We start from the raw sequence: 25834 nt of genomic DNA on the forward strand, positions 1-25834 counted from the left end.
CAAGAATGTGTTGTCCAAAAATGTGTTTTGCAAGACTGACAGCCGGTGGAGGTTTTGATAGTAACTGCAACCTGACGGTCGCAATGATTATTTTGGGGTTCGCGGCCTGAAAAGGTTGAGAACCACTGCTCTATTGGACAGATACTGTATGGTCATTATGGTGATTACTAATCACCATACATACAGTACGTCCGCTTGTGATTGGCTGAACTGGACGTAGGGAGCGCTCCACGCGTTGTGTTCACTTGGAGCGCTCGGAGGAGCCCAAAGTACCTTTGCTCGACAAAGGGACTCGCTCACTTTAGCTCGCTCGGCGGTGTCTCACGTGGATCAAGTGCGCTTGAGGCGGCGTGTCTCCGTCGTCTCCATCGAAAACAAGCGCTCCTTTACAATGATAGCATACTGTAGTGTATATGTTACAGTCAGTTTGGGTAACTCAGTGAGATTGTGGTAAGAGCGCTCGTTTTGTAGTTCACCACACACCAATCACCACCAGATGGCGACAACAGCCAGTCAGCCATTCACTAGTGCAGGCGCTGACGTCACTCGTTTGCGACTCTCTTTCGTTTATTTACTAGCCCAGCGCGGCTGTGTTAGGTTTAGCCATTAGCTTACTGCCTTACTCTAACCCTAACCCTAACCTTAACCTCAGTAAAACTATGCCTAACCCTAACCCTAACCATAACCTCCGTGGGGTGAGGCTATCATTCCTGCCGACGCCACGTTGTTGTTGCTCAAAGCGACCGCTTGTTCCACCCCGCGCCGCACGACGAGCGCTCCGTTTCTCGATCTAACAGTTTCTCTATCTAACCGTGACATATACACTCAATCAATCAATCAGTTAGGGTGTGAATTACGACATTAACGAAAAACTCGACTGAGTTGAATTCAATAGAATACACAAGTGGACTCCTACCAGAGAAAGTCGAAAGATGAAAAAAAAAAATCCTTTGTATTTTTTTCTATCATTATTTTTGCTCCATGTGTGCGTCTGTACAGCATTCAAACAGTAGGATTGCTTATTGTCAAGGACAGAATGATCCAATATTACAGTGCTACATTACATTTGGTATAACATGGTTCTATTGTGAAAATAGCAGATCAACTTGCTTGTGAGCATGTAGATCTGCTATTTTCACCTCTATATATTTGACAATTTGGACAATGTTTAATTTGTCATTTTAGAGGTATTAAAAAGTCCTTAAATTGGCACTTTAGAAATGTGAAGCTACCCTCTATACACTTAAACATTATGTTGGTTTGTTTACAGTTGAGTGAGAAAACAATGTTTCACATTAAGTTAATCATCTGGGGACGCCCCAAAATAATTGGGGGGTCGTGTGTTGTGATGACGTCATCAAGCGATAAAGTCGACTTCAACTCAACTTTTTACTGAGTCGAGTCGACTTGCAAAAATCACAAGTCGTTAATGCCCTAGTGTGAATGTGACATGCAGCACGTAATGTGTACCGCTGTTGTGTGTGAGTGAGAAGCTGAATGGACGAAGGAATGAATATTAACACACACACACACACACACACACACACACACACACACACACACACACACACACACACACACACACACACACACACACACACACACACACACACACACACACACACACACACACACACACACACATACACACACACACACACACAGGAGTAGAAGCACATCTTAGGTATGCAGGCATGCTCACACCTGTATGACTGACTGTATAACCTCTCCCCTCCCCTCCCCTCCCCTCCCCTCCTCTCCTCTCCTCTCCTCTCCTCTCCTCTCCTCTCCTCTCCTCTCCTCTCCTCTCCTCTCCTCTCCTCTCCTCGATCCCCTCCCCTCCCCTCCCCTCCCCTCCCCTCTCCTCTCCTCTCCTCTCCTCTCCTGAAAGGTTTTTGTGACTTTGCAAGACTCTCTCGCTGTGATTGGCCAGGTGTTAAAGTGGGCGGGGCTTCAGGCGGTCACCGTGTGTGTGTGTGTGTGTGTGTGGTGACACTGAGCCTATTAGCAAACCGTCTGTTACACTGGGATTAGCTGTGTGTGTGTGTGTGTGTGTGTGTGTGTGTGTGTGTGTGTGTGTGTGTGTGTGTGTGTGTGTGTGTGTGTGTGTGTGTGATTGAGTGAGTGAGTGAGTGTGTAAGTGTGTGTGTGCGTGTGCAGATGTATTGTAAGGCATTGCTGACACGTCTATTCAATTTCACACACACACACACACACACACACACACACACACACACACACACACACACACACACACACACACACACACACACACACACACACACACACACACACACACACACACACAGAGGATTAGGGGTGTGTTTTGGTCGATGGTACGTCAGATAACAGATGGACAGAATCACTGACCTGATCACCTGACCATGCACATGCACACGCACACGCACACGCACACGCACACACGCACGCACACATGATGATTGTTTTGCCATATTCCAAGAGTCAAGCAAATACTACATTACATTACAGCATAAAATTAGTATGATAAAATCAAGAATTACAACATAAACATCAAAATACAACTATAATATACCAATAAGACGCTTAAGGGCAAAAAAGCGAGGTCGCGTCATGTCTTGGCCATCTGGTCAGTGATGTATATCAGACCAGTTGCCCAGATATGGGCTTAATATTTATGACATCAGGGACCTCCATATATGAGCATAAAGGGATTTGGTTCCCCTGGCATCACAGGGATCTCCATACATGGCAATAAAAGGGATTTGCTTCCCCTGACATCACAGTGATGTCAGAGCGTGAGAGACAATCGTCAGAAAAGACAAGCGTTACCCCTACGCTACTTAAAGATACGGTCAAGATGTGACGGTTCTGATAGTAAACTGCGACCTATGGTCGCAACTATACTACAACTACCCTAACCTCACCTACCAGGCTTTCTGGGGGAAAGCCTGGTGTTCGTTCACAACAGGCCGTTTGGTTTCCGCCTAGAGCGCGGTTTGTTTCCCCAATCCCTATTAAAATGCTCGAGTAGCCTAGTGTAGTCTTGCCAGTCGCTAACAGTTGGACTAAAAGATGGATATACCAAACTAATTTTTCAAAAGCAAAACTACTCCACATCAAGGAGTTTATTAGGTAGGCCCTAAAAGTATGCCCTTGAGCGCAGGGGAATATTTTGGGTTAAAACTGAATCCGGTTTGATCTTTCCGGCAAATTGTAGTCCTTTGAGTACTACAACATGACGTGTTGTGGTTTCCGCTCCAGACCGGTTACAAGCCCGAAAAGTGAAGTGATCCCAGACTACAACTACCCACAGACACACATAATCAGGGATTTCTCATGCATAGAGGGGATTTTGGCGCCCCCTGGAGGTTTTAATCAGCATCAAAGAGAAATGGAGCCTTTTCCCATGATGAAGCTGATCTGACTGAAAGAACCACATATTATTCTGGAGGAAACTCTCACTGAAAGTAGCCGATCTGCAAGCTCACAATGTGCGTGTTGTGAGCTTGTAGATCTGCTATTTTCAGCAAAGATCTTTAAAGAAAAAAATATTGCTCGACAAGATACAGGATTGGTTTAAAATAGGAACTCAACAAAAGACCCTGATGTGTGATGTCTACTTATCAACAAGACAGAGACAGAGCAGGATAAAGTAGTACAGTCAGCTGGGCTGGGGCATTAATAGCCTAGCACAGCTAAACCTAAACTATCCACCCATGTTAACACAAGGGAGGAATGTAATATATATACTCCCGCAGTTAACTGCAGTATGGCTACGCCAAGGGTAGGGCATTAAGGTGCCGGCTACACAGAGCTGGTTATTTCTGAAGCTAGACATTTCTTTGTGCGGTTGGGGCGAAACTGGATATTTTTGAAACTGGTTAAATAAGTGAAGACATTGAATAATATCCGATTCACTGGTCTGTGTAGGCATGGAACACGGATATCTCTGAAGACTTTACTGTGTTTGTGTGCTTGTCCCCCTAGTGGAGGTCTGGGGACTCAGATTATTTTAGACCTAGATATCTTTGTCGTGTGGACCTATAGATATTTTTCTATGTGGATATCTGAAAAACTGGGATATATGAAATAACCAGCTCCGTCTAGCCTTAAGGCCCATTCCCACTGGGCCAGATAACAGATATCTGGAGATATTTCTCCAGATATTTTTCCATGCAAAGTGGATGGTAGATACAGATAAAAAAAAATATTTGCCACAGATAAAAGTATCTGTGGCAAATATCTGTGGTAGACTTTTTTTTTTATCTGTATCTACCATCCACTTTGCATGGAAAAATATCTGGAGAAATATCTCCAGATATCTTTTATCTGGCCCAGTGGGAATGGGCCTTAAGGCCTCAAGGTGGCCTCAAAAGTGGCCTCAGTCAAAAGTGGACTCAGGGCATGCCATTTTGTGGAGGGGCACAAGGCCAAACTGAGGGGCAACGACGGCCATGGCCTTCATGGCCTCCCTGAAATTCCTGCCCTGGTCCACACACTGGAATACATTTGTATAATGACTACACTGGGTGTAAAAAAAAAAAAGAAGAATAAATGCATAAAAGAAAACATCTTCTGGCTGCATGAGCCTGAGCAGTTTTCTTATACACATGGCCTCAGGCAATGAATGCTCTGGTGTATGTATAATCTAAATACATATTCCATACAGTAAATCTATATGCAGAACATACAGTATAGTAGATATCATTTATCATTCCCTAGCTACTGACTAATCATTATAGGCTATACTAAGGTCCATTCATGTGTGTGTGCGTGCGTGCATATGTGATCGTGCGTGAATGTGTGTGCGTGCGTGCATGAGTGTGGGAACACGGCTGGAAAACATTTGTCCTTCACTTTGCCCTCTCTCACTCGCCCCCCCCCCCCCTCTCTCTCTCTCTCTCTCTCTCTCTCTCTCTCTCTCTCTCTACCTCTCTCTCTCCCCTTTGTTTTGGTTCATCTCCTTTCCTCTCTCCCTTCCTGTGTCCTTCACTTGCTCCCTTTTTCTGATAAGAGAGAGAATGTAGGTCATTGTACTCTCTCTCTCTCTCTCTCTCTCTCTCTCTCTCTCTCTCTCTCTCTCTCTCTCTCTGTGATGTCATAATAACTCAGTCTGGGACTCAGACTCTTTCAGACAATTATGTTTAACCTTCAACACGACCCCTCTGTTCTCTCACACACTGCTACACACAATCACACACAACAAGGCACACAATCACACACTGTTACACACAAGGTACACACAATCTAACGCTCACACACACAGTTACACACAATCTAGACTCTACAGCCAGACAACTAGTGTACAATCTGTCAACGCTACACAGAGTCTGTAACGGAAGAACGGATGTCGTTTGTTCGCTATTTCCGTTCACGAAAATATCTTAAAGAAATCACACCTATAGGGGCCGTTTCCACCAGCAAAGAACTGGTTCTGGTTCTTTCTCCCACCTATGGAATGAACCAGAGGTGAGCTTTTCCACCAATAACTGGAATTGGTTCCGAACCGTAAAAGTTGGTTCGGAACTGGAACCACAAAATCTTTGGTTCCTCTGGTTCAATCATGGTTCAATCTGGTGGAAATGCAAGCCGGTTCACAAGAACGAACCAAGGTTCCAAGAAAGTTGAACCGGCACTGGTTCTGGAACCAAGGTTCTTTTGGTGGAAAAGGCCCCTATAAGTATAATAGTATAGGCATTTCATAGCCTGGCATGGCCAGACTAATACTGAACCAGTGCCGGTTCAACTTGTTTGGAACCCTGGTTCGTTCTTGTGAACCGGCTTGCGTTTCCACCAGATTGAACCATAGCCATTGTCCCCCAGTTCAGATGGTGGTTCACTGGAAAAACCAAGGATTTTGTGGTTCCGGTTCGGAACCAACTCCGGTTCTCTGTGGAAAAGCACACCTCTGGTTCATCCCATAGGCAGGAGAAAGAACCGGAACCGGTTCTTTGCCGGTTCTTTTGCCGGTTCTTCCCCCTAGTGTGAAGAGAGCTGTCCTATTTATGAGTTCATTTCATTAAGCGTCCCGCAAAGTGACCCTGGACGTACAACAAACTTTGGACATACGGGCAAAGACAGATGTTGGAGCTTAGCTCCTTCCAGGAGCACCACTCAAAGATATATTTGAAAAAATAAAAAATCACACCCAATGTGAAGTGAGCGGTGGTTGTGTTTGCATAACATCTTCAGACTAGGATTTGAGTCTAGGATGTACAGGCTATGCTACGTACACACATTTTGCTATGACAAAACGCTGAGGAAAAAGGCTACAGACACACGCACAGCCACTCTATGGAGCGGTTTACGTGCTACACACACACGTTTGATGGCAAAACGCTGAGGAAAAAGGCTACAGACACACGACATATGAAATCACTAGACAAACATCATGCCACGTACGCACATTTTACTATGGCAAAACGCTGAGGAAAAAGACTACAGACATACGACATATGACATATAGACAAACATGATGCTATGCACACACATTTTACTATAGCAAAACGCTGAGGAAACAGGCTACGGACACACGCACAGCCACTCTATGGAGCGGTTTACGTGCTACACGCACACGTTTTGCTATGGCAAAACGCTGAGGAAAAAGGCTACGGACACACACGCACAGCCACTTAAAGGAGCGGTTTGCACTGCTCACAAAATAAATAAATACTATGAATTATGAATCTACGCTAGGACAAAGTTCTGCACTTTCATCCAGAAGAGTTTTACAATGTGCATTACATTCGCACGCACGCACGCACGCACGCACGCACGCACGCACGCACGCACGCACGCACGCACACACACACACACACACACACTGTCTTGCTCAAGGACACTTCACACAGCCTGGAGGAGCCAGAGATTGAACTGGCAACCTTCCAATTCCAGGATGCCTGCTCTCTATCTCCATACTGTACTGTACTGTACTCACACACACACACACACACACACACACACACACACACACACACACACACACAACATTACGATTTACAATGTAGGCATTTAGCAGATGCTATTAATCCAGAGCTACTTACAGTACGCAATGTAAACACAAGGTAATACTTCACATGCATAGAAATAGTAGTCTGGGATCATAGGTAAACCATGAACCTATCATCAGTCTAACAGTAGAACCAGATAAAACAATAAAGAATAACCAGTAAGACTCCCACATGGTCACAAGATCCATGCAGATAACAATAAGTATAAGTGTAACAACAACCATCCATGAGAATAAACAGCTACCTCCTGCACCTGCTCCCGTTATTGATAGCACGGATCGAGGTAGGAACAAATGAAAATTTGTATCTATTATTTTTTTTGTTACAGGGGCCTTTAACCATTGGCGAGAAGGCAATAGCTCATATAAAGAATTAAGGTAATGAGAACTATGCGCTTCAATAGATGATGCTTTCTTAAGCACCTGCTCATCATATAATAAGACTCAGACAGCTGAATTTTCCCCCACAATCTTGCTAGCACACCTCACAACCCCAGACTCTATAAAAGCCCTATAGAACAGAATACTTAATAAACTTGACCTTTCACTCTGTACTTAGTCTGCTCTTTTCCCCCTCTACACCAAACCTCTTTGCCGGAAATAGGCAATCTACAAGCTTGTAGATCTGCTATTTTTGGCTCAAGTTCTCAGGGTCCAAGTGGTTAATATAAAAAAACTAGACCAGGTCACCTGGTTCTGCCAGACCCGCAATGAAAATCAGAATGCAAGGAAGGGGGGGGGGGGGGGGGGGTGGATCAATCTTAGTCTGGCCTCTCTCCTTTGACCTGTCCGGCAAGCGTGACGCTGGCAGGAGTGCAAGACTCCAGCTGGTATAGCTCGTGGGATCCTTAAGGCACGCAAACCTCCCCACCACGATAAGGTGTTGATCCATGGGGAAGGGGGGGGGGGGTGATAGACAGACAGAGGACAGAGACAGGACAGTGACAGTCAGACAGACAGAGGACTAAAACAGGACAGTGACAGTCAGACAGGCAGAGGACTAAGACAGGACAGTGACAGGCAGACAGACGGCTAAGACAGGACAGTGACAGTCAGACAGACAGAGGACTAAAACAGGAAAGTGGTAGTCAGACAGGCAGAGGGCTATGACAGGAACGTGGTTGTCAGACAGGCAGAGGGCTATGACAGGAACGTGGTTGTCAGACAGGCAGAGGGCTACAAATTTAAGGGGAACTCTGACAGAGTTGGGGCGGAACATTTTCAACACTTAATAGCAAGAGCTTGTAGATCGGCTGTTTTCACTAGTATGGCACTGAACTAACACATGAACACACAGGATTGTATAGGCTGAGCAGCTGGAAATGTTTCTGAGCTTGTAGATGGGCTGAGGAATTTATAGTGTCAGCAGCTCGTCAGCCAACTCAACTCAGCTGGTCCTGTACAGGTGACGGCACTCAAGGCAATCAGCCGAGCAAGGGAAGGGAGGGGCAGATGAGCAGTCAGAGGCAAACACAGGCACACTGAGGAAAAGAGGGACCGACCGACCGACCGACAGACCGACAGACCGACAAAGCCTTTTGTAGGCCGACCCCCTGGGTCTGGCAAAAAGAAAATAGAAAAAAGTTTCTATCCAACAAAGATTTGGAGGACCCCCTGTAGTAACTCTGAGGACCCCCTAGGGGCCCCGGACCCCCTGTTGAAGACCCTTGCACTATAGGATGCTGGATCAACAATGACCTGCCATCAGATATCTAAATGACATTTTACCCTTTGCATAATCCTGCAAGCTCGCTTTTAGCGCTTTTGTATGCAAGTTGCGAACTCAAATGGCTTTACTGTGATCCATTCATCCATACATTTGGAAGGGAATCTGCAAACAGTCGACGCCAGCAAGTGCGTCAATTGGGTATGGCAGGGGTATGCAGCTGCCATACCCTGGGTCCAGGGGGGAAAATAAAATTTACTTTTAAACATAAATCCATGAATGTCTCTTTGTCTATCTGTGCTGGTTATTAAGTTGTTAAATTACAGTAAAATAACTAAAATGCTAAATGTTACAAAATGGTCACTTTAACAAGGTATTATTGCGACCGAAGGTCGCATATACTCTGAAGAACTGTGTCGCTTGAGTGTCCTTCCGTAACCTCTGTGATGTCAGTGTGATGTCAGCGAGTTGTGACATCACTTCCTGTACAGGGCGGCTACATGAAATGTGGATAACACTATATATGGAGATAGTCCAGTCCATAATGTCATATGGGACTACCGTCATAGAAAGTAGACATTGTTAGGCCGGAGTCAATGGCTGATACGGGCGGCTGGACTTAGATCACCTATGAAAGGATGTCCATGAAAGAATGTCCATCCACCTGGAGAAAAGAAAATGTAACAAGGACGTGGCAACGGGGCGGCCAGATAAAGTTATTAGGCCTGGATCCAACTTTAAGTCGATGTATCAAACCGGTACTCGAAACGTACTTAGAATTTAACATATTTTCTAAAGTAAATATGGGGGTGGCTGTGTTAAGAACGTTTCGTTGTCAAGCTCAACGTTAGGCATTTGGACCTATACATGGAGAAATGGAGCGAATCTGTTTGGCCTAAACATGGAGATGTGGATAACACTATATATGGAGATAGTCTAGTCCAATATGTCATATGGGACTAACGTCATAGACAGTAGCCATTGTTAATCCGGAGTCAATGGCTGACTGTCTGTACAGGAAGTGATGTCACATGACATGACACTTTTTATGCCCATATATGAGTCCTAACATGGAGATGTGGATAACACTATATATGGAGATAGTCTAGATGATGCTGTTATACTGACTCATGGAAAGAGCTATGCAGAGGTGTCAACGGTTTTAACTTCTGTTCTGACCAGCGTTCAGGACTGGCTTACAGACTCATGCCTGCTCCTGAATGCAAAAAAGACGGTCTGCATGGCTTTTTCCAAAAGACCAGTTGTGATGGAATCATCAAATGTGTTTCTGGGTGGAGAGGAACTTGAACTTGTGTCAGAGTTCAAGTCATGTTAGACTCAACCCTAACCTTTAAAAAACATGTAAAAAAGGTTACAAACACAATCAAGTTCAACCTTCAGAACTTTAAACAAATCAGACCTTTTTTGGCAGTTAGTGCTGCTAAATCGTATCTCCAATGCATGATCCTATCACACATTGAGTACTGTTTCACAAACTGGTCTTGCACAGGTATAACGACTCTCAAACCCATTGAACAGCTATATAAGAGTGCGCTTAAGGTATTCGATAGGAAACCCCACTCATATCACCATTGTAATATTCTTCAGAGGTACCGTTTTTTGAGTTTCGCTAATTTTAAGGTATTTAAACAGGTCAGTATCATATATAAGACCCTAAATGGTCTATGCCCACCTCCCCTAAAGGAATTCATAAAAAGGAAGCCTGATAGAGGACTCAATACTAGAGCAATCACTAGAGGGGATTGCGAAGTACCGTACCGGGTAACCGCTTTTGGAAAAAACACCCTTTCAGTGCAGGGATGTTCAATCTGGAATGACCTACCTCTAACAATAAGAGACTGTTTGTCATTTCCATCCTTCAAGTTTAATCTAAAAAAATGGTTAGTTGACAATCAAACCTGTGACCATGTATAGTTCTAAGAGTACAGCTCATGCCATGTACGTATATTTTTAAGTATCCTTTTTTAATGTAGGGTACTGTTAGTAATATGTGTTGTTTTTTTTTTTTTTTTCTTGGTTCAGGAAAAATAGTATTTGTATGTATGTTCTTAGGCGCCCTCTCCTAATGTAGGGTTACTGTTTGTTGGTATGTATTGTTTTGTCTTCATGTGGGGACTACGGATGAAATTTAGCATTCTTGCTAATTCCGGCTTATTTACATTGCATTCCACCCTCAGGTGTCTTACTAGTAATTATATTCTCCACACTTTTATTCTCCCCATTTTGACAAAATGGTACATTCCTAGGTTCCGCAGGTCAGCTGCACAGGTGCAATGTACTTGCACAACCGTTCCAGGCTGCCATATCCAGCCCAAGAAACCATAGAAACGGGGGGAAAATGTACTTCTTAAAATAAATGTATCATGCCTGTTGCTAAGGTATGGCAACATGACTGGCGTCTTGCACGCGCACGAAGGCGTGCATGCAAGACACCAGTCATGTTGCCATACCTTAGCTTTTTCTGCGTCCTCATTCCCCACATCCACACACCAATGGTGGCAAGCTGACACCGACCCACTCATTTATTGACATGTGGACACCAGTGACCTGTCCAAACACCACTGTGACATCACAGCTCAGGAGAACACATTTAAAGAGTAGTTCACCCTCACAATGGCCTTTTGTCTATTGATTACGCATTGATTCCGGATGGGGACCCAAATGCAATCAGGTCCCCATCTGGAATCCATGGGGGTACATTTTTTTTATTGAATAATCGAATGTTTGTCTTGGGTATGCGACTACTCCTATAAGATAAAGCATTGCATCAAATGATGGAGCTAATGCATCTCTCTGCACTCTGGGAGGTAGAGAGGGAGTGGGGAGAGGGGAGGAGGAGAGAGATGGAGGGAGAGAGGGGTGGAGGAGAGAGATGGAGGGAGAGAGGGAGGGAGGAGAGAGAGATGGAGGGAGAGAGGGAGGGAGAGAAGGAGGAGGAGAAGGAGAGGAAGAAGAAAATAATGAATGAATGGAGGGAGGAGTCAAAGAGAACCGCAGAGAGCCTGCATGAGACCACACACACACACACATATGCACGCGCACGCACACGCACACGCACACACTTTAAATGTTGAGTCTTGACTTCTGAGTGTGTGTGTGTGTGTGTGTGTGTGTGTGTGTGTGTGTGTGTGTGTGTGTGTGTGTGTGTGTGTGTGTGTGTGTGTGCGCGTGTGCGTGCACGTCTCCAGACTGCGACAGGCTGAATGGATACGGCAGCCCCCTGCACTTCTCCCACGGCCACGCCCCTCTGCTCTGCACCGGCCAATCACAGGGCAGCACACACCGAAGGAGGAAGAAGGTAAGATCCTATCTCTCTCTCTCTCTCTCTCTCTGCATGCTGACACTCCCAAATATTTCTCCCACATGCACGCGCGCGCGCACACACACACACACACACACACACACACACACACACACACACACACACACACACACACACACACACACACACACACACACACACACACACACACACACACACACACACACACACACTAATGGTTTTCTACAGTATTAAAATGGGTGAGACAGGACTGCTCTAATCCCTCAGCACTGATGCTACATTTGCGATATAACTTTCAGCACCATCACTGCCACTTAAACCCTGAATACTTCATTTAGAGGTCCTTAAACCCTGAATACTTCATATAGAGAGGTCCTTAAACCCTGTGTAGCGTATGAGCCGGTTATGGACACGAAAAGTTATGAATTGTATTCATAACTCATATTCAACCAAATGGACCCTTTGTGTTAGGACCGGTTGAATGTACCCTTCTTCCCCCCAAAAAGATATTGACTCTCTATTCCATGGTGTCACCCAACACCACATTCCAAAGTGCCAGTATAGTGTTTTATTACCCTGCCGATCAGATAAGGGACATCCTGCCAGGGTCTCTTCTCTTCATGTGCACACAGTATTAACCACATAGACAAGATGTGGAAGACAATGAAACGATGGAATGTGAGGATAAATGCTTGATGCAATGACATTTTATAACATAAAACTACATGGTTGTATTCCAATATGATGTACAGCAACTATATATATTGAATTTAATGTGTACAATATGTTTTTCTGTGGTTATTCGACTTTTTAACCCATATGCCCTCTGTATGATATAAAGTGGTCAGGTTTCATATCTATACGTTTGCACAAGTCCAATGTTTACAATTATCTGGTCACATGTAGGAAAATGATGTTCCCCAACATTTTATCAGAAAGTATAGTATTTTCATCTTTTTCAAGGTGGGATGGACAATGAGCCTGTCCTCTACAACCGCCTTCTGCGGGGCTAGCATACTAAGCCCTCCCACTCACTACATAAGGAGACTTCCTGTTTCTCCCTCTCTCTCTTGAAAAAAATCACTGAACCAACAACACACAAGGAGGGCTAAAGACTACTCAGCCACCAAGGGCTGCCACGCCCTGGTGACCACGACTTGGTCTCTCAACATAGAGTCCTGCCGGACTCATCATCAGGACTGCCAGTCCGTGGGATTGAGGCACGCTATCTCTCCCACTCCGACGACGACATCAACCAGATACCCAGACAGTGAGATTTGGAGCGTGCGAGCTCTCTCCCCCTCCAGCGGTGAAGACAACAGACGTGGGTGAAGACCACTCAACAGCAGCAAGATCTCCTGCTCCTGAGCAAGCGCCTCCTCCAGCCAGGGGGGGGTGCCTCTCCATCCTGCTCTGCACACGCTACTTCCTGTGCCTCTCCATCCTGCTCTGCACACGCTACTTCCTGTGGCTCTCCAAAGATGGCTGCCTCCATCCAAGCCGCATGGTCAGGCCTCATGGCGATGACACAGCCAACGCCCTGCTGCAATGGCTGACCTTCCAGCACATGCTAGGCTGCTACGCTAGCAACCAACCCTCTCCTCTTATCCTCTCTGCGCGCATGTGCAAACGGACCTCTCACAGTAAGGCAGTGTTTACATTGTGTCAATGGCAACTAAGATAGAGTAGGGTTAGATATTGAATGTTTAATGATCTTCGATTATTTCATTTCTTTCATTTCTTTTCTTTTGGTGATTGTTTTGATTTATATGTCTTTGGGGAAACGATATGCAACACTGGATAACATGTACAGTAGCCTGCCATCTATTTTGTACAGTTTGACAGGTTTTAAAATACTATGCCTACTACTTCCCTAGGAACCCATTTATCTATCTTTTGCTTGAAGAATCAGACATAGTTATGCTAGTCTGAATGTACATTTTATGATTTTTATAATAAATCACATTTTAACCTTAAGCGAAACAGTGTGGACCTTGACGTTCTTTCTGTGTGTTTTGAATCAATGTGATTGGTACTGGAATCTTAAATGCCTAGGCTAATATAAAGAATCTACGTTTTGAACAGTGAACGAGAAGAAAAAATATATTTTTCATCATTTTTGGAAAAAGTATTTTTTATTATTAATATTAATATTTTTATTAATATTGATATTGATATTACTGTCATTAACGCTACAAAGTGGGGGCTCGTCCGGGATGTTAGCTGATTTCCAGTATTAATTTTGATCAAAATGAGCAGAAAGTCATTTTCCATTTTCTGTGTCTGTCGAGACTATTACATAATACGCTGGACGTATTGTAGTAGTATCGCACCGAGCCACAGCAAATGATAGTATTGTCAGTGTCCTACTGTACATTATCTTTACTATATGGATTAGACAGAGTTGCGGCCGCGGTTCTGAATGATTCATAGAGTACTGTAACATGTTTGTTTGGGTGTTTATGATAACGGCACCATAAAACGTGGGAGTGTCAAATCTCCCAGTGGCATGATTTTTGATTTAAGTGAAAAGCTACACTTGTTGATAACTTGATGCTCAAGCCAGCCTGATACCATATTTAGACAGGAACCCCCCCACTTCGATTAAATTCGAAGCGTGTTTTCGCCGGAGTTCTCTATATATGATAACTATATGGCATTTTGATTGAGGAGTGATTTATAAGAATTGGTCTCCCCTCAAAAGTCCAACAATTCTTAATTCAAAGCAGGATTTAATCCAGCTCTGATACTCTCCAGACTAAAGTCTGTCGAGCCAACTGTGTGCGTGTGTGTGTGTGTGTGTGTGTGTGTGTGTGTGGGCGTGTTCGCCCTGTCACCAAGTGCTGTGTGTGTGTGTGTTTGTGTCTGTGCGCGCGTGCGTGTGTGTGTATGTGCTTAGTGGGTTACTTTCGCTCGGCTCCCCAAGAGGGATAGACCCATCTAAGTCACAATTTGGCAAAGACGCCATCTTGAATAGAGGGTGGAGTCTCACTCTGTGTGACTTCCCTCTTTTCTCACACCCAACTTACGCGCAGCCTATCGTGAGATTTAAGTACCTCCCATACGACACACAGACCAGAGGACAATCCAAAGGTTTCTCTGTGTGACACTCAGTTGTAACATCACCTCAGATCTTTGGGTTTTCAACCCGTTTCGACATTGTACCACGGTTTAATATTAAGGATATCCCAACCATAATTTAAACCTCCACGCACCTATATAGCTATCAAGCTGTAACTGTGAGCTTTGTTTTAAAACGTTTATTGTTTGTTTTTTCTCATCTCTTCTCTCCCTATTCAGCTTTGACTGTTTTTCCAGCCTCAAAAACTTAGTGAATTCTATGTGGACACAACTGTTTGATTGACTCGGTTCAGCTTTGTCAGGCAGACAGTCCTCCAACTACTAGATGAATTAATTGGATTAATCAAATCTAATCCAAGTTAATTTGTTTTGATTACTTATTCACTTTGGTCGTTGACGCTCGAAAAATATTTTTGTCAAACCTATCAATAGGTCTAATGGTTTACGCCCTTTGTGCCTCATTTCAGTTGCCAAGGACAATTATTTTAATTAAGTTTAAAATTTCAATTTAATTCCTTTTTGATTTTTTTTTCTCATTGAAAAAAAAAAGAATTTTCCCTCCCGCTTGGAACTCCTCTCTAGTTACCTCAATTATTAAGTTAATTCATGAGACTAACGAGGAACTTTTCCACGCATTAATTGAAATTTAAATGTCACTTTCTGGATGAAATACAAAGGAGTGTTCTTTATTACTGGAAGAAGAAAGATGAAAGCCTAGAGCAAACACTTAAAACCTACTAGGTTTATTTAATATCAAGTTCCCAAACTAGGATATTTGGTCTGACTACTATAGTCAGACATTGTTGGCATATTCTCTAACCTCCGAGACCTATAGAAATTATATAGCTGACACGGTTGATTGATTGATCACTGATTTGGGCTCTTTCATGCTCCAGTTTAGTCAATCAAACAAACAATCGTTCCAGCCAATAAGGACAAATTGGATTAACTCGTAATCCGGTTTAGTGTATTAATTACTTCATTATCTCGGTCACCGTGGTTTGAAAATATCTATGTCAAATCCTGCAATTACGCCAATCAATTGTTTTTATTTCTTTGATCCTTCCTTTATCTATTAAGGACACTTTGTGTCCGCATACTGTCAGATCAGCCAGTCGTTTTCATTTCGTCTGGACCATCTGACGAAAAACGCTTTAGCCATAACTCAGAAGGAACTCATCTCTCTCGCTCATTTGTCCAACTTCCATCAAAACACGCACGCTTGGCTGTGCATGAGTTTTGACAAACACTGGACCTACAGTACATCTTTGCTATTTGATTACCTGTTTTCAAACTTTTCCCCGTCAGGCCAAGGCACCTCCCTGACTCCAGTCATAAACAACACTACAGAAAGGAGAGACAATAAAACTGTCTCTCCAGTCCTGTGTCCTTTACACGCAGGCCTGTAAGTTTATGACAGTGAGGGCTATATGGTCTGCTTGCATGCTGAGCATTGTCCAGCCATTTGCACTAGATTTGTTTTAACAGTGAGTAATCTACATAGCAAACACACTGTAGTGAGTTTGTTCCATCAGTTAGCTAGAAGCAGTATTTCATTTTCTTTAAGCGTCTGACCAACCAGTGTTCTGCCCAACACTGGTAAGCGATCATTGTTTCTGAGTTTGTAGTTCTTTTCCCCAAAACTGTACCTTGCATTTTGTGTGTTTCCGACCTTAGGGTTCTATAAATTCTATCTGACACGCTTGGGTGATTGATCAACTGGATTGGACTCCTTCATCGAGCCCAGTCTAGTCTGTTCAATCAAGCAACCGTCCCAGTCAAAGAGGATTACATTGGATTAATCTCTTTTAACCCAGTTTAATCTGTTCTATTGTTTAATAGTTTTGTTCTCAAGGTTTGGAGACACCTATCTTGCTATTGGGTCGTTAGTATGCTCTGTTTACTTTGTGCTTCATCCAGTATTTGAAAACAATTATTTTTAATTAAGATCTAAATTTCCATTGAATTCTTTAGAGTTTTCTTTTTGAAAAGAATTAAGAATTTTTACTTAAAGCCCTGCTAGTCATATCAATTATTAATTTAATTTATGAGACTAACTGAGGGATTGTTATCTAAACTCATAATTTACAGAACTTATTAGTTTTCACAGTTTGCATCGTAAGAAACAGCTGTTGAATTTGATTTCACTTTCTGGATGAACCTAGAGGAATTGTTGTGCTATTAGTTTGGAAAAGAATATAAACCCAAAACAACGCTTGGAGCCAAACATATTTAGTTTAAATATCAGGGTTCGATTTATTTCTCCTTGATATTACAGCTGTAGTTAGTCAAACTAACGCCATCTTGTACTCATGGAGGTTTTTGTCTCGATGATCAAGTCCTTAGTGACGACTGCTAACTTTAACGGTCCACCCATTTTGGGGCCTTACTCCAGGACGGTTCACCCGGTTCTAAAAAAACTGGCTTGCCAGGGTTTTAAGACGGAGCGTCCGAGGCTCAGCAACAAGCTTGAATTGTTTGCTTTAGAAATCATAGCGAAAGGTGATATAACTTTTCAAGAGAGACAGAGCGATCCTGATCGAGAGAGGAGAAGATGCCGCAGGCCCTCCTCTCACAATCACAACTGCTTTTCCTTGCCTGACGGCAAGGTCTCTCGTGACTGTAGTCTAAGCCCGTTCCACGAACTGAGTCTCAGTGACGGAAGTACGAACGAGGCCAATTTACTTCGGTCGGGAAGCTTGTCAACCCGTCCTACGACACGGGAAAGCCCTTTGCCTAGTGATAAAAGCCTAATTCAATCCCTTGATATTGGACAACTGTCCATGAGTTCTGCAACAGCTTTGTTGTCAGAGCTTGCTGCCAAAATTAATGACCCTAAATCTCAGCAGGTAACAGATGCTAAGTGTCCCTTGAAGGGGGTTCTGTGTCTCTCCGGAGACAATACTGCGTTCATAACGCACAGCAATCCAGCCCTGATGGCCGCTCACGGCCCAGGAGCTGAGAACCGCGAAAATGTGCCACCAGTACAGGACACACCATGCACAGAACACGTTCTGTGCACTGATTACAATGCATGCACTCTTAAGGTGATTGACAGGTACGGATACATTCACATCACAGCTGTTACAGCCTCGTTAATAGCACAAACCAGTGGTTTGTCACTCGCAACGCGATGCGAATGGGCCCACGAGTCGCTGTTAGACAAAGCAGCCGACAGTAGTGTGATGTCTCAAAGTTTATTCCTTGACCTGCAATACCGGGCACAGCGTGCCCACCTAGAGGGCGACGGGTTGTATCAATCCCCCAGTGTTCGGCCTTATACTAAGGCTAGTACTCAGATGGTTCATGCCTTCTCGTGTCCTTTTCAGATAAGACACATGGCTGCAAGCCATCCAATGTATGCGTCTGAAATGGAATACCTCCCACTTCTCTTGGGCTATGTCCTGTTACTACTGCAACTACTATCTGCCTTCTCAGAGGAGGAATTCACCCTCTCTACTGAAGAACCTGCACAGGATTCGTTAAATCTAACTGACTTTGTGGAGTGTGACGCTCTGACGTGGAAACGCCCACCCGTAGTCAAGCCAATGCCACCATTGAACGAGGGGGGTGTCCTCCAACAGCAACAAACTCTTGTGTGCCCCTGTCTCCAGGGCCTCCTCGCAGACACTGCGTGTAACGGCGTGACTGACATCCCAGCAGATGCTGAGGGAAACAATGTCACCCAAAAGGACCAGATTTTGAAAGGCAACACGTGCACAGACTCGCCTACGGTGTGTGTTGACATCTGTTCATACAGCAAACCTCCTCGCCAAGCGAAGGTGGAATTGGTAAGGATAGATAACACGCCGGCAAGACCTTCGTGTTCCAAACTTGTTGCAGTGATTTCCAGCATACTGATCGCTCTTTGGTGCGCTTCCACGCACGGCAATAAGGGAGTAATGTTTTGCACCGACTCAAACTACACCCGTCTCGACTACACTCATCACTTGCCCAACGGGCGTAAAAACGGTTTTCGAACAGCCGAGTTAAAACCTGTCAAGCAGAAGGAGTTGGTTCTTACCCGCGATCACAACGCAAACACGCAAGACATGCAGGTATACGGTGAAAAGGTCAGAAACCACTCGAACCTTGTGGGACCTGCCAAAGTCTTCAATGACGAGACAAGTGCCCTTACTAAAGCAGGGGCTGTCAACAACTCAGCATGGGACTTCGTCCCTGGGGTCCTTCTTTCTGATCTCACCCTTTCTGTCTGCGTTGTCTTAGCCTCGTCGATGGCTCAAAGTGTTACACTCGCAACACAACGTGACGCGGTCGTCCGTGAGACGAAACAGCTCCCGTGTAGAGCTCGCAAGCCCCACGTGCCCTCTGCGGACACTAGGCAGACCCAAAGGTTAGCCAAAGTCCCGCAAAAGAGCGTATATAGGAAGCTATCCCTGCCAGTGAAGTTACAACATGAAGTAACCCACGTAGCGCTGTTGGACACGACAGCGGACATTAGTGTGATGTCACAGAGTTTGCTCCTTGACCTGCAACACCGGGCACAAAGTGCCACCCGTGAAGTGCACATGTTGTCTCACCCCATTCAACTGTACGCTGAAACTGGTACTCAAATGCATCAGGCCTTATTGTCTCTCATTCAGGTAGGGCACATGGCTGTGAAGCACCTGATATATGTGTCTGAACTGGAACACGTCCCATTGCTCTTAGGACGCGACTTTTTACGGAGACTGCGTCCTATACTCAAACTTTCAGAGGGGGGTTTCGCCCTATCCACTAGCCTACTCAGGCCAAATCCTGTGGATTTGACTGACTTTGTTAAGTGTGTTTCTCTAAAGGGAGGACGTCGACACATGGTCGAGACAGTACCTACGTTGGACAGGGAGGTCTCCCTCCAACGACTACAGGCTTGTGCGTGTCAGGGTGACACCAATACCCCTGCCAAGGCTAGGGCGACCGATCTCGCCACGGAATGTGTTATTTTGGAACCCACCCAATATGTCTGTCTGTTCACAAACCCTGACGTTAGTTCTCTGCAGACCCCACCCCTTTTTGGGAGGCGCCTTATGTCAACGCTCATCTATTTGAGTGTGCTGCTGCTGCCTATTCTGCTCTGCGTTTGCTACGCAGTAGCCGCACAGGGGGGGTCCACGACTCACTGTAGAACATCAACGCCTTGCAAAAAGGGGGGTTTGGTTGGTCATTCAAACCACAGCGGTAATTTCAAAATGATAGCTCAACCCAATAAAGCACATGTAGTATTGTTGCGCATTCACTGTGCATTAAGTTGCATTAGGTTTGCCCCACCTGGGCAATACTAAGTGTGCCCTGTTCTCTTTATGTTTTTTTCTTGCATCAGGAAGAATACCATAAATCTGTTTGCTCCCTTGATAATTAGGAAGCGGTGTCTGGATCTGATCCATCCAGACCCGAGCCAAAATGTTCATGGAAGCAAATCCCACGGGATTGTAGTTAGAATCTAGCCGGTTTGCTGATCACAAACTTCCTAGGCCACTATTTACAAAACCACCTCTCATTGATATGCTTGTGTGCTTGTGTTTTTCCCTAATCCATCATGGGACATTCCTATACCTGTTCATTTCTGACGCTAAATACTCAGAACCCGATGCCCTCCCTTGATAAACTCAAGTTCAAGGGAGTGAGCTCCACTGATATTTGTACTTAGAAAGCAGGCTAGGATCACTAAAACCAATTACAGAACGTATACTCAGACGGTCAAACCCAATCAAAACTTCATATATTACATGACTATATCCTTAACAGGCCGCAACGGAGGTGGCCAGCAGTTAAACTACTAATATTTGCTAAGGCATTTAGGACGAAGAGAATTATAATGACAAACACATTTAAAGAACGATATAGATAAGCATGATTGCCTTCCCTCTTAGGAAAGTGGGAATGACCTCCACCTATATACCGTGTGATTGCAACTTTTTGTTTTATTTTCTTGTTTGTTTGTTATCTAATATTTTCATTTTTTTTTATATAATTTTTGAAACACCTTTAGGAACCTTTAGCTCCCAATGAGAAAATCATACACTATGTAATGCCTGATAACTATCTCTCTCCGGAGAAACCTGTTGAATGTACACACTTTTTCCACAGGCATCGAGTAGGCTTGTTTATGATTTTGGTTTGATTGTTTTTCTTGTTTTTGTTTTTCCTGTCTTTCCTGTCTTCACTGGGTGATACAAAAGCCTCCTTATTTGAACTAGGTGTTATTACTGTTATCCATGTTCAGGGGTTTTACTTTATGTTCTATGATTTATGGTTTTCATTTCATGAATTGTTAATCCATGATGTAGAACTATCTTTTCCAGTTGTACCCAGTGTTGCTAGATCAGTTAGTGAAGATCATTTAAAGTTGCCATCTGACATGTGTAAATACTACTGCCATCCGTGTCCTACTGCTCTCATCTTTGTTTTGTCATCCAAAGGTTGTGACTTCAACCTTCCGTTTCGTCAGACTTTAATGACAAAAGGGGGGATCTGTAGCGTATGAGCCGGTTATGGACACGAAAAGTTATGAATTGTATTCATAACTCATATTCAACCAAATGGACCCTTTGTGTTAGGACCGGTTGAATGTACCCTTCTTCCCCCCAAAAAGATATTGACTCTCTATTCCATGGTGTCACCCAACACCACATTCCAAAGTGCCAGTATAGTGTTTTATTACCCTGCCGATCAGATAAGGGACATCCTGCCAGGGTCTCTTCTCTTCATGTGCACACAGTATTAACCACATAGACAAGATGTGGAAGACAATGAAACGATGGAATGTGAGGATAAATGCTTGATGCAATGACATTTTATAACATAAAACTACATGGTTGTATTCCAATATGATGTACAGCAACTATATATATTGAATTTAATGTGTACAATATGTTTTTCTGTGGTTATTCGACTTTTTAACCCATATGCCCTCTGTATGATATAAAGTGGTCAGGTTTCATATCTATACGTTTGCACAAGTCCAATGTTTACAATTATCTGGTCACATGTAGGAAAATGATGTTCCCCAACATTTTATCAGAAAGTATAGTATTTTCATCTTTTTCAAGGTGGGATGGACAATGAGCCTGTCCTCTACAACCGCCTTCTGCGGGGCTAGCATACTAAGCCCTCCCACTCACTACATAAGGAGACTTCCTGTTTCTCCCTCTCTCTCTTGAAAAAAATCACTGAACCAACAACACACAAGGAGGGCTAAAGACTACTCAGCCACCAAGGGCTGCCACGCCCTGGTGACCACGACTTGGTCTCTCAACATAGAGTCCTGCCGGACTCATCATCAGGACTGCCAGTCCGTGGGATTGAGGCACGCTATCTCTCCCACTCCGACGACGACATCAACCAGATACCCAGACAGTGAGATTTGGAGCGTGCGAGCTCTCTCCCCCTCCAGCGGTGAAGACAACAGACGTGGGTGAAGACCACTCAACAGCAGCAAGATCTCCTGCTCCTGAGCAAGCGCCTCCTCCAGCCAGGGGGGGGTGCCTCTCCATCCTGCTCTGCACACGCTACTTCCTGTGCCTCTCCATCCTGCTCTGCACACGCTACTTCCTGTGGCTCTCCAAAGATGGCTGCCTCCATCCAAGCCGCATGGTCAGGCCTCATGGCGATGACACAGCCAACGCCCTGCTGCAATGGCTGACCTTCCAGCACATGCTAGGCTGCTACGCTAGCAACCAACCCTCTCCTCTTATCCTCTCTGCGCGCATGTGCAAACGGACCTCTCACAGTAAGGCAGTGTTTACATTGTGTCAATGGCAACTAAGATAGAGTAGGGTTAGATATTGAATGTTTAATGATCTTCGATTATTTCATTTCTTTCATTTCTTTTCTTTTGGTGATTGTTTTGATTTATATGTCTTTGGGGAAACGATATGCAACACTGGATAACATGTACAGTAGCCTGCCATCTATTTTGTACAGTTTGACAGGTTTTAAAATACTATGCCTACTACTTCCCTAGGAACCCATTTATCTATCTTTTGCTTGAAGAATCAGACATAGTTATGCTAGTCTGAATGTACATTTTATGATTTTTATAATAAATCACATTTTAACCTTAAGCGAAACAGTGTGGACCTTGACGTTCTTTCTGTGTGTTTTGAATCAATGTGATTGGTACTGGAATCTTAAATGCCTAGGCTAATATAAAGAATCTACGTTTTGAACAGTGAACGAGAAGAAAAAATATATTTTTCATCATTTTTGGAAAAAGTATTTTTTATTATTAATATTAATATTTTTATTAATATTGATATTGATATTACTGTCATTAACGCTACACCTGAATACTTCATTTAGAGAGGTCCTTAAACCCTGAATACTTCATATAGAGAGGTCCTTAAACCCTGAATACTTCATTTAGAGGTCCTTAAACCCTGAATACTTCATTTAGAGAGGTCCTTAAACCCTGAATACTTCATATAGAGGTCCTTAAACCCTGAATACTTCATTTAGAGAGGTCCTTAAACCCTGAATACTTCATATAGAGAGGTCCTTAAACCCTGAATACTTCATTTAGAGGTCCTTAAACCCTGAATACTTCATTTAGAGGTCCTTAAACCCTGAATACTTCATTTAGAGGTCCTTAAACCCTGAATACTTCATATAGAGAGGTCCTTAAACCCTGAATACTTCATATAGAGAGGTCCTTAAACCCTGAATACTTCATATAGAGGTCCTTAAACCCTGAATACTTCATATAGAGAGGTCCTTAAACCCTGAATACTTCATATAGAGGTCCTTAAACCCTGAATACTTCATATAGAGAGGTCCTTAAACCCTGAATACTTCATTTAGAGGTCCTTAAACCCTGAATACTTCATTTAGAGGTCCTTAAACCCTGAATACTTCATTTAGAGGTCCTTAAACCCTGAATACTTCATATAGAGGTCCTTAAACCCTGAATACTTCATATAGAGAGGTCCTTAAACCCTGAATACTTCATATAGAGAGGTCCTTAAACCCTGAATACTTCATTTAGACGACCTCCTACCCAGGGCTCTATCCTTGGCCCACATGTAGAAGATTTAATGTGGTTCTGTGGAAGAAAATAAAAACAAGCAGTGCTGGTATTTATGACTGGGCAATATGAAATCAAATCAATAGCCACAAATCCCCAATAGAGAGTATGCGCATGCATAAAGTGAATGGCAATCGAGTGGCAAAGTGAGTGGCAAAGTGAGTTTAGCATCGTTTAACGTTGTTTAATACAATCAGATAGGACTTTTCCATTTGGATGTATGGGCTGTCAAGGCCAGAAAGTAGTTTCTTGCCACTCAGTAGGCGTTCAGTAGACTCAGTAGGCGTTTCTGCATTATGATGAGTATGATGAGTTAGTTACATTAAGTGTCACGCAAAGCTTGGTCAATGTGACCCTGGATGTACTGTACATCTGTCTGTATACAACCAGATGTAGGCCATGGCCCATACATTCTTTGGGGCCCAGACATTTTCTTTTAGACATTTCTGCCAAGATGTAGGCCAGATCTAGGCCAGATGTAGGCCACGCTTCAGAGCCCGGACATCTTTGGGAACCAGAGATTTCTTGGGGAACGGAGATATTTTGGGCACCGGACAAAGCCAGATGTTGGGAGCTTAGCTCCTTCCAGCAGCACTGCTCAAAAACAGATAAACTTATGAAGTGGGTTATTGCTTGGTTCTAAGTTTTGATAGTGATCATACTTGTGGTTAATTGCCCACGTTTATATTTAGCTCATGTCTCCTCCCTGGTCCAATGCAGAGGTCTCACCCAGTGCTCATGAATATTAATGAGCATATGTTGAGAAATTACACCCATTAGGCTAATGACACTTAACAAGGTCACATGCCCGTGCATACATCAACCTCTCCCACGACCTCTAGTACTGCTGGTTTCATCTCCTACCAGGACCTCTAATACTGATGGTTTTATCGCCTACCAGGACCTCTAGTACTGATGGTTTTATCTCCTACCAGGACCTCTAGTACTGATGGTTTTATCTCCTACCAGGACCTCTAGTATTGCTGGTTTTACCTCTAGTACTGCTGGTTTTATCTCCTACCAGGACCTCTAGTACTGCTGGTTTTATCTCCTACCAGGACCTCTAGTACTGCTGGTTTTATGTCCTACCAGGACCTCTAGTACTGCTGGTTTTATCTCCTACCAGGACCTCTAGTACTGATGGTTTTATATTTTACCAGGACCTCTAGTACTGCTGGTTTTATGTCCTACCAGGACCTCTAGTACTGCTGGTTTCATGTCCTACCAGGACCTCTAGTACTGCTGGTTTTATATCCTACCAGGACCTGTAGTACTGCTGGTTTTATCTCCTACCAGGACCTCTAGTACTGCTGGCTTTATCTCCTACCAGGACCTCTAATACTTCTGGTCTTATCTCCTAACAGGACCTCTAGTACTGATGGTTTTATCTCCTACCAGGACCTCTAGTAGGCCTATTGCTGGTTTTATCTCCTACCAGGACCTCTAGTACTGCTGGTACCTGGTTACAGCTTGTATACATTGCTCAGTTCTTCATCACTAAGCTCATACCAGGTAGCCTGGTGGTGCCAGCCAGGCTCTATCACACACTTCATTTTACACCAGGGGGTGGTGATGTGCGGTCTGGTTTACCATGCAAGATACCATCAGGTACCAACTTATATATATATTTATATATATATATATATATATATATATATATATATATGTTACAGTATGTTTAGGTAACTCAGGACGGTAAGAGTAAGAGCGCTTGTTTTGTCGTTCACCACACACTAATCACCACCAGATGGCGACGACAGCCCATAGACA

At 43.9% G+C, this 25834-nt stretch overlaps 1 protein-coding gene across 1 annotated transcript in view; it reads left to right on the top strand.

Annotated features, from left to right (window-relative positions):
* Positions 1-25834, top strand: part of nhsl1a (NHS-like 1a) — a 73049-nt gene that overhangs the window by 25889 nt on the left and 21326 nt on the right. Inside the window, exon 3 of the mRNA XM_080720147.1 lies at positions 11867-11976. Within this exon, the coding sequence (XP_080576273.1) occupies positions 11867-11976 (110 nt within the window). The remainder of the gene's footprint in view (positions 1-11866; positions 11977-25834) is intronic.

Source organism: Nannobrachium achirus, assembly GCF_963921795.1.
Source record: "Nannobrachium achirus genome assembly, chromosome: 24".
Lineage (NCBI taxonomy): Eukaryota > Metazoa > Chordata > Actinopteri > Myctophiformes > Myctophidae > Nannobrachium > Nannobrachium achirus.